Source organism: Polistes canadensis, unplaced genomic scaffold, assembly GCF_001313835.1.
Source record: "Polistes canadensis isolate GaletaPanama2010 unplaced genomic scaffold, ASM131383v1 scaffold_29, whole genome shotgun sequence".
Classification (NCBI taxonomy): Eukaryota; Metazoa; Arthropoda; class Insecta; order Hymenoptera; family Vespidae; genus Polistes; species Polistes canadensis.
Genome location: NW_014569576.1, coordinates 199,415 through 209,637, shown reverse-complemented (window position 1 = coordinate 209,637; position 10,223 = coordinate 199,415). Strand labels below are relative to the sequence as shown.

General features: G+C 28.2%; 2 protein-coding genes across 2 annotated transcripts in view; one reads left to right on the top strand and one right to left on the bottom strand.

Annotated features, from left to right (window-relative positions):
* LOC106784046 (chymotrypsin-2-like) overlaps positions 1-2,904 on the top strand; it is a 3,286-nt gene extending 382 nt beyond the window's left edge. The window contains exons 2-7 of the mRNA XM_014743143.1: positions 952-1,025; positions 1,403-1,497; positions 1,633-1,774; positions 1,891-2,004; positions 2,182-2,334; positions 2,736-2,904. Of these exons, the coding sequence (XP_014598629.1) occupies positions 952-1,025; positions 1,403-1,497; positions 1,633-1,774; positions 1,891-2,004; positions 2,182-2,334; positions 2,736-2,882 (725 nt within the window). The 3' untranslated portion in view covers positions 2,883-2,904. The remainder of the gene's footprint in view (positions 1-951; positions 1,026-1,402; positions 1,498-1,632; positions 1,775-1,890; positions 2,005-2,181; positions 2,335-2,735) is intronic.
* LOC106784044 (AF4/FMR2 family member 4) overlaps positions 1-10,223 on the bottom strand; it is a 154,751-nt gene that overhangs the window by 133,033 nt on the left and 11,495 nt on the right. The gene's annotated exons all lie outside the window — the stretch shown is intronic.

Genomic DNA, 10,223 nt, shown 5'->3' with positions numbered 1-10,223 from the left:
GCATTATTTGAGTAGAAATTATTTCAAAAGATGTCTATAAAAAGTATTATTTTTAATATTAAACAAAAATATGAAATAGCAAACATTTTGAAATAAACAAAATGAGTATTTTTAATTGAATATCTTACTGGTCAATCTAACATATACATGTATAAATTATATATTTACATAGAGATATGTATATAAGTAAGGTGTAACACAAAAGAAAAAAACTACTTTTATCATTCTTTCCACTTCCCCTTTCTTTTTTCTCTTGGCAACAAAGTCGTTCTCGAGTCTTTCTCAACCCATTTTTTGTTCTTCTTCTTCTTCTTCTTCTTCTTTTATTGTTATTTTTACAAGAGTCTGGTGAATAAAAAAAAGAAAAAGAAAGAAAGAAAGAAAAAAAAAAAAAAGAAGAAAAAAGAGAAATAGGTCATCTCAGAATATTTTTCAATATCAAACGATTCGACGATACTTTGATCTTTTTTATCTTTTCTTTCTGTCTTTTATCTATTTTTCTCTTTTCTTACACTTGAAGCTTACGAACGACGACGTAATACCCTTACCTTCTCCTCTCTTTATATATTCAGTAAACAAATTCGTATCTTCTACAAGTTCTCAAAATACTTGTAGAAAATGTATAAAACTAGTATTTATAAATATATTACATATAAAGTATGAATAATTTCCATCATCAAACATATAAATATAATGGAGAAAAATCACCATTTCGTATATATTACAGCTATAATAAATTTAAAAAATAATATGTTATTTATATTACAGAAAAAAAAAAAGAAACATTCGTGTTAAAGCCAATACTAATTAATATACACATAAGATATGAAAATTATTTATATATATATATATATATATATATATATAAACGTCGTCTAATTTATACTAAGATTTTAAACACACATTGTACATAATCTAAATAAATAATTTATTCTTATATTAATTATACAGGTGCAGCAGTGCCATATTTAGATCCAAGAATCGTAAACGGACAGGACGCAAAGCCAGGAGAAATACCATACCAGGTTAGCTACAAATATCCTTTGAAAAATAATAACATTTTCTTTTCTTTTTCTTCCAAATTAAAAATTAAAAAAGATTAGGAAACAAAAAAAGTAAAACGATTTACCATACCAAGTACCATGAACTTATTTTATTATTTCTTTCTTTCTCTCTCTCTCTCTCTCTTACACTCTTCATCATAATCCTTGTATACAAATTTTAATCATAATTCTCTAACAAGCATGAAATCAAGCTTAAAGTGAGTGAATATAACGTGATTAAAAAAGTGGATAAGAAAAGAAAAGAAAAGAAAATATAATAGAATGAGAGTGAGAGAGAGAGAAAGAGAGAGAGAGAAAGTACTGTGTGTTTAAAAATGTTCTTTGATCGTTTCTTTCAGGTCTCTCTTCAAGTAAAAGTATCGGCCTTCCATTTCTGTGGTGGTTCAGTTCTCAACGAGAACTACGTCATTACTGCTGCTCATTGTGTTGTCACGTAAGCGTTTCTACTAAACGAGCTTTTCGTTTTCAAAACTCTTTATTTTTTCTCTTTTTCTAACACATTATACTTTTTTTTTTTTTCATCTTTTCCACCTTCACTCGCTCGCTCACTCTTTATTTTTTTCTACAGTAAAACAGAAAATGGAATTCAAGTGGTAGCTGGTACAGTCAATTTGAACAAACCAGGCTCTGTCCATAATGTTGCAAAAATAATCGTACACGAAAATTACACTCCAAGTGATTCTTATAAGAATGACATAGCATTGTTAAGGGTAAGAAAATATTTCTTTTATTGTTGGAATAATATCTCTATAACTCAAGAAAAAAAAAAAAAAAAGATTACGTATAATCTACAAGTATTTAATTCACTATCTATCACCTTTTCTAGGTAGTCGAACCTTTCTCCGAAAGTAAACTGTTATCTTCCGTACACCTGCCATCATCTCATGACGTTATCAGTGCCAAAGATGTCGCAGTTGTTTCTGGATGGGGTAGACTTTGGGTACGTTTTTCGACGAAACAAATAACTATAATTTATTTCACATTGCACATAATCTCTAATCGTCCGTAAAATTATATTTCTCTTTGTTTTTTGTTATTTGTATATTAATATTATTATTATTATTATTATTATTTCCTCCCTCTCTTTATTATTATTAATTTTTTTATCTATTTACAGCAAGACGGTTCCACTACCAAGAAATTACAACGCGTACAGATTTACATTGCTGATCAAAGTTACTGCAGAAGCATGTATAAAAGAATGGGCTATGCTATTCATGATTCCCATGTATGTGCTTATGATCCAAAATCTGAAAAAGGATCCTGTAACGTAAGTCCTTTTATTTTATACGCGAAAAAACGTAATTTACATTTTTTAATAAAGACTTTTGCGTTCCTATTAAAAATAAAAAAAAAAAAGGAAAAGAAATCATACGACATTTATATTACATTTAAATCTATTAATAGATATTTATATTTTTAATATATTTGTATGTAATATAACAAAAAAAAATATTACCTAAAATATTACTTGAATTAGATAACGATAAAGAAAAACTTAAGATCGGGTTATTAAATTGTGCAATATTCATATACAATTTTTTTTAAATAATAGATTGCTTCAAATGTTACCGATTAAAAGAAGTACTTTTATGCTTGAAAAGGAAAAAAAATCACGTTAGAGTAGATATATCTCAGAAAATAACTTTTCTTTTTTATGTGTGTATTTAGGGTGACTCTGGTGGCCCCTTGACCGTTAATGGGAAACTCGTTGGTTTGGTTTCATGGGCTAAGGCTTGCGCCCTTACAGATTACCCTACGGTCTACACTCGTGTTTCCGAGTTCAGAAGCTGGATAAATGCTAACTCAAAAGCTTAATTTCAAATTCAATGGAAAGAAAAAAAAAACCCCAAAAATATCATTTTACGAAAGTCGAATGCACGCACATGAGCGTGACGCATAATAATATTGTATTATATATATGTTTTTTTTTTTATTATTAACTAATTTGTATCGACAATACCGATTATTTGAACTCGGTGCTTTGTATATTATAACGGACATAGATCAATAAATGATCGATATATAATAGATATATTACACATTTCAATTTATATTAATACCTATTTTTTAAAGTGAAACTTTTATAGAACGATACAATTTTATGAAACAACATAAAAAAAAAATAGAATGAAATAGAACCTACAATTAAATGAAATTATAAAAGGTTTAACATTAGTGTTCTGTTATCTTGTGTGTGTATGTGTGTACGTTAAAACAAATGTATATTAGGTTAAACAATCCAAAATATTATTAAACTACAATACTGTATTCGATTTACCTTAATTGATTGTTAATTAATCGAATTAAATGTATATTGTTGTTTAAAAACACAGAGTATAAGTTATGTGCACCGTTCTCTTCGAAATCCAATGATAAACTAATTTGTTGTCCTCTATCAAAGGTTCTTTTAATTAATGTTGTTTATATGATTTTCCGAACAAGGAAATTCGATTTATTACGAATATTATTCCCATTATACACATGCGCAATATTCGGAAAGTCATATAAACAACATTTAATAAAAGAATTTTCAAAGAGGACGGTACACAGATCGTATTCTCCTAGTTTTTAGACAACAATAGACGCTTGCATCGATTAATTAATAATTATTTTAATACTCTAATTCATTCTATTGATAATTAAGATTATTTAATAGTATATACATTTGTATAAACATAACATACCTATTAATGTACTTTGAATAAAAAATAATTTCGAAGTGAAAGTAATAACTAAAGTTAGAATGTTTAAACAATCAAAACTATTAGTAGAAAACAATACTGTATTCGATATACCTTAAATAATTATTAATTAATCGAATGAAATGTGTATGTATATATTCGGTGCACCTTTCTCCTCGAAGTCTCTCGTTAAACTGGCACGTTGTCCTTTGTGAAAGTTCTTTTTATTGAAATTTGTTTATATGACTTTCCGAACAAATAAATTCGATTTATTTCGAATAGTTTTTTTCGTAATACATATGTAGCCTTCAAAAAGTCGTATATAAACAGCAATCGATAGCAAAATGTAACTTTTGTAGATGGAAACGAATCAGTTTACCGTTAGGATTTCATAGAAAATGGTGCATCGAACTTAGAAGAAAAAGAATTCATTTTAAATAATATTAAAATGTCACTTTTGTATTTGTCGCACGACAAACGTATAATATATACATATATATATATATATATATATATATATATTTTATTTCGTTTAAAAATGTAAAATGATAAAACGCGACGTATAAATTAAACTCGCTAGAAACGGTACAAAAAAAAGAAAAAATTCAGCAGGAAAGAAAGAAAGAAAAAAAAACCCATAAAGATAAACGTAACATTCTAAATGCTCGTTTTTTTTTTTTTGTTTGAAAATAACAAAACTATAAAGACTGATTGATAATGTATATTTTTACACAATCATCGACAACACCGCAATACTATACACTTTCAGTTTATTCTAACATATTACAATATTCTTGAATAATAATTCATTCAACGCTCCTCGAAGGGGGCGCGATATAAAAAATAATTAAAAAAAGAAAAAAAACGCATTTATCTCGTTGAAAACAACGGGGATACTTGTTTCAGCGGGATAAAATTAACAATTAAATAAATAAATAAAAGAAAAAGAAATATTTACGGTCGATAGGAGTGTATGTATGTGTATTGCGTGTATAATATATCTCACGATTTGAAATTAATGACTGGAATATATCAATCAAATAAAATTACGATGCTTTTTAGGGTGATATATACGTGTGACGATAATATACAATATACATACAAATAATACATATATGCATATATAGATGACGTGTTTGTTAGAGATCAGGAATCTTGGTGCAATGACCCACGTTCGTGTGGATGCTGCTACTCTCCTCCCCCCTCCTTCCCCCTGCCCCCAGTCCCTTCACGTTTCATAATAAATTCCAAGCATTCATCTCATATTCCTATAGATACATTTGTACGTATCCATAGATAGTTGGATATAATATATATGTTTACATATACCATCTGAACTGATCTATGTAAAAAAGATTGCTTTTACATGGTACAAAAATCCTCCCCCCCCCCCGTCACGTCTTGAATCCATCATTTTTTTTGGAACATATATTAATTACTATCAGTAATTACCTCTCGCATACCCAAGCACACGAGTTGCATGCCATTGCACTTCGTTATCGATCCTTCTGCTGCTACTGCTGCTGCTGCTGCTGCTGCTGCTGCTGTTTCTGTTGCTAACACATTATGTATGTATTTGCTATATATATTTTCTCTCTTTCTCTGTCTCTTTGCTTTACAACATATACGAGTTTCGTGATTACATACGTTTCGTTAGATTACTTGATAATTTCGTTACGTAAAATAATATAATTTAACACGTGTATATAAAATATATAGCAAGTAAGTATTATTTTAAAATAAGATAGTTTAATTATCTTGGAAATTAACTGTCTTACCCAGACATACCCTAATTATCCCTTTAATGCATAGAACCAAATTATAATACACATGGCTATGTATTCTAGCAAACTTGAATTCACTCTGCCAAACACACGTACATGTATATGCGTGTGTATGTACATATATATATATGTGTGTTCTTATCAACTGATATAATAAAATCTTACATATCTACACGTTATACAGTTTCTATATATAGGTAAGAACGTCGTGAAATCGACTAACACGAGCACATGGCTCCAAAGACCTAAACGTATTTCGTTTAGAAAATAACATTGCTGTCGCAATAACTATATTCTTGAAAGCAAGGAGCATAAAGATAACCCTGTGAAAAGGGAGAGTAGTAGTCTGTCTGACGATATCTATGATATTTCTCTTTGCCTTTTCATATAATATTATTTTTCTTCATTCACAAAGTCAACTTATTAATCTTTCTTTTTCATTTATGTGTATTCTCTCAATATATTATTTTAAATAAATATATAATAATAAATAATAATAATAATATATCTTTATTCAGATTCACAGCCACCAGTAGGATTTGGTTTAACAATCTCTTGATAGAAAAATTTAAATTACCTTATTCATTCATTCTTACCATTATAACTTGTATAATATAAAATTATTCTTAAATAAGTATAATAGGATTTAAAAGGCAATATAATAATAAACAAATATTAATTAAAATAAAATATTTGTCCATAATACACAATGCAAACACGAATATATATGCTAAAAATCTTATTTAAAAAATCTTACATTATTCATCTCTCTCTCTCTCTCTCTCTCTTTCTTTTATATTTATCTTCTCAACAAGATAAAGAATATAATTATACTTTATATATACTATATATTTAATACAAATTATAAAAAAATACGTAATACCAAGGACCCCAAATTAGATCATCTAACGAAAGATGCACATTTCGATTGAATCTATCCACCAAGTTATACGTGTGATGCATTCGATATAAAAGGAATAAAATAACAAGAGAAAGATGAAGAGGGGGAAAGGGGGGAGGGGAGGACAAGAAAATAGGTGGCACCAAAGAGAAGTGAATTTTACTTATTCAACGACACCGGAGAGATACGAAAACTGTGAAAAAAGTGCCCTTCGTTTACACAAAAAAAAAAAAAAAGAAATGAAAAATAAAAGAAAAAAATGACCAAAGTAAAGAGGTGGTAGTAGTAGTGGGCGGAGGGGTTCTGGTGAGAAAAAGGGAGACGGAGAAATAGGAAAATGAAGAAGTAAAAATAAAACGAAAGGGAAAAAAGAAAGGAGCAATGTAATTCGCGCGTTCTTTGTTAATAAATAATACCTTAAAAGGAATAGCGAACTCGCGCGAGAATCCCTTAAAGAATAGTAAAAGAATCTAACCATCGCTTCCTCTTCTTCTTCTTCTTCTTCAAAGTTTGAAAAAAGTTAGAGATGAAAAAAGAATTCACGCCCAATATGTACTCTGATTTTTTTTGTTCATATATATATATATATATATATTAGATTATTTAATGTAATTAAGAAATATAATATTATTTTTTTCTTTTTCGGATATAGGGTAATATTATTTAAGACGTTTAAATTTGCATTATAAAACGATATATTTGTTCAAGAATAAATTATATATACCTATATGTATATAATTAATACAAAATTATATTATATATAAATATATAATTTTGAAATTAATAAAATAAATATTAAATGAAATTGATAAGAAAATAAAATAATGCATAAGATCTGGACGTTTGTGTTTAAAAAATTTTTGCCCAACGTTTTTTTAACCATAATCGTAGATCGATAAATTCGATTTTGTATAACCATAATTATATTAACACGTCTAATATGGATTGCGTAAAATTTCGATAGAAAACGACTATTCGATTTGGTTCGATAAGAAAAGGGTTGGAATGGGGTGGAACAGGGTAGAATGGGGTAGAATGGGGTAGAATGGGGTGGAATGGGGTTAAATGGGATTGGGATAGGATAGGATGGGGTTTTATCTAACGGGTCAGCTGGTGTCGCAAAAGATCAATACAACACTATGCTCTTATACGCGGTGTTCACGTGTTGCTCTCGTTTCCGGTGACACTCAACCATCCCGGAAAGGATCGAGGAGCACTTTGACGTTCATCCGAGGAACTAGTTCGAGTACCTCCATTACTTTTTAATTACTGAAAAACTTAAGAAGAATTTTGTTTCTTTGATTGATACACATACCACTTTGACAAGTTACGAGTCAACATAATTTTTCAAATAAAATTACCCATCGTTTGTAAACAAATTTCAAAAATTTTATTTATTTATCCTAACGATAACATATTTAATACGAAAATAATTTAAACAATTGGTATCGATTGTCTTTTCGGTTAACCTGTATATATATTTCTATTACACTTCTTTTATTATCAATAAAATCCCATAAAGTCAGAGTAAACAGGTTTTTTATAATAAAATAGATACGATAGATACCGATGAGAATAAATAATTAAAAAAAAAACCACGATCTCTTTTCTTGTCCTTGCCCGTGTTGTTTCTTTTGTCATCGATTTATTGTTCGTTGTACGTACCTTGTTAAAAAAAAAAAAAACTAACTGCAAAAACATGCGAATTTGATATTATTGGTAAAGAAATCTATCAATAATTTTTCTTTTTCACCTAAAAACAACTGATAACAAGTTTCTGTAAAAACTTCTCATTCATTTTATCGTATTTCTTCGTTAATTCTCTAAAAAAAAAGGAGTTACTGTAATACATTCTTGAAATATTGAAACACGAAACAATATCAATTGAAATTTTACATTACTTAATGCTTCCAACGATCCCAGCATCAAAGGAAGAACAAAGCAATTTTTAAATGTCGACTAAAAGACAAGTTAATACTCCATCTCCATTCTATTCAGCAAATTTTGAAGGAAACATTTGCCCTTAAAGTGAGATCGTATATTACGTATTATTACATCGACGACTAGTGTGCGTTATAAAAGTAATGTGTTGTAAAGGAAAAGAAAAAATGAAAAGAAAAAAAAGGGAACAAAAATAAAAGAACGAATAAAATAACCGCCTTTTGGAAAAAAATATGCAAACTTGTGTATTTTTCTCGGTTACGCTTTGAAAAATCTACTCTCCGTACACAACGAAACGTATTTACGGAGAACAAATTTACCCCTTCCCCTAATCCCAAACCCCCCCATATTTTTAATAATGTTAACTACACTCCGCTCATTATAAATAAATGAACATTATAACAATATAAAACGTTTGTTATAACATCCTAATTTCAGGTAAAATTCTGTTAAATATATATGTTATGTCGTATATTTATATGTAAGTGTATGTAACTTAATGCTTTATATTATATTACAGAAGAATCTCAAGCTAAGATATTATATAATATAAATGTACGTACTTTCTCTATTCACAAAGGATTAAACAACGAACATGAACACGGATATATAAATCGAATAAAACAAATTCTATTGTTATATTATATTCATTTATTCAGCCAAAGAATAAATTATTATTTCGTTGAAAGGGACGATTTAAAGGGAGAAATTCTATTACAAAATATAATGAAATAAACATTATTACTTTTACGTATCGGCGAGTAGGATAAATAGTAAAAAACGGGCTACTTGAAAAGCTCGCGAATGATTTTAAAAATCAATCCATTCTCTTTCTAATTTTTTTTTTTCTTGTCTCGAATCGTCGAATGACGAAAGTGTAAAAAGTATTATTTTTTTTTGGGCTCACCGTGTACGAGAACAAAAAAAAATAATAAAAAATGATAATTAGAAAAAAGTTTTCTACGGCAATTATTTATCTAAATGAATTAATGAATGTAACATAAACTTTGGAAGAAAGGGAGATGATAATGGTTAGATAAATGAAAAGATGAGAAAAGTTGTACGAACGAACGAACGAACGAAAGAAAGAAAGAAAGAAAGGAAAAGAAAAAAAAAGGAATAAAGATAGAATGATAAAAAGATGAAAAAAAAAAAAAAAAACAAAAAGGAAAAATCAAGAAAAGAACGTGCCATGATACTGTCTGCAACTTTAATCTCTGGAGCCATTTCTCGGTGTGAAATTTCAACGAAATGAAAGATAATGATAACGAGAGAACGAAAAACGTTTTCGAACCTTTCGAAAGAAGTAAAAGATAAAACAAGAAAGAAAAAAAGAAAAAAAGAAGAAGTAAAGAAGAGAAAAGAAAAAAGAAAAGAATAAAAAAAAAAAAGAAAAAAGGAATAAAATAAAGTGGATGATAGTCCTGCTCGTTAACGAACTTAATCGATCGGGAAAAAAATCCAACTTGATATCGAACTACGTGAAAAAAAGTAAAAGAAATAAATCTAAATTTTATTACTTTTAAGTTTCTCAAACTAAATCATAGAACACAAAAATAACTTGATAATTAACAATTAAGGAAAACAAAATTTCAAGCGTAGAAAAAGAATGATAAAATATTAATCGTAACAATAGGCTGATTTATTATTTCAAAGGGTTAAAAGAAGAAAAGAAAAAAAAGAAAAAAGTAGATATTTAAATTAGAATAACTTTCAGGTTTATCTCAGATCGAATGTTATCCTATCGTGGAACCAAGAAAATCAAACGAATTTTCTTTTTATTGTGAACATACTTCAAAGTGCAAACGAAAATAAGATAAATAGGAAGAGAGAAAGAGTGGATGGATTT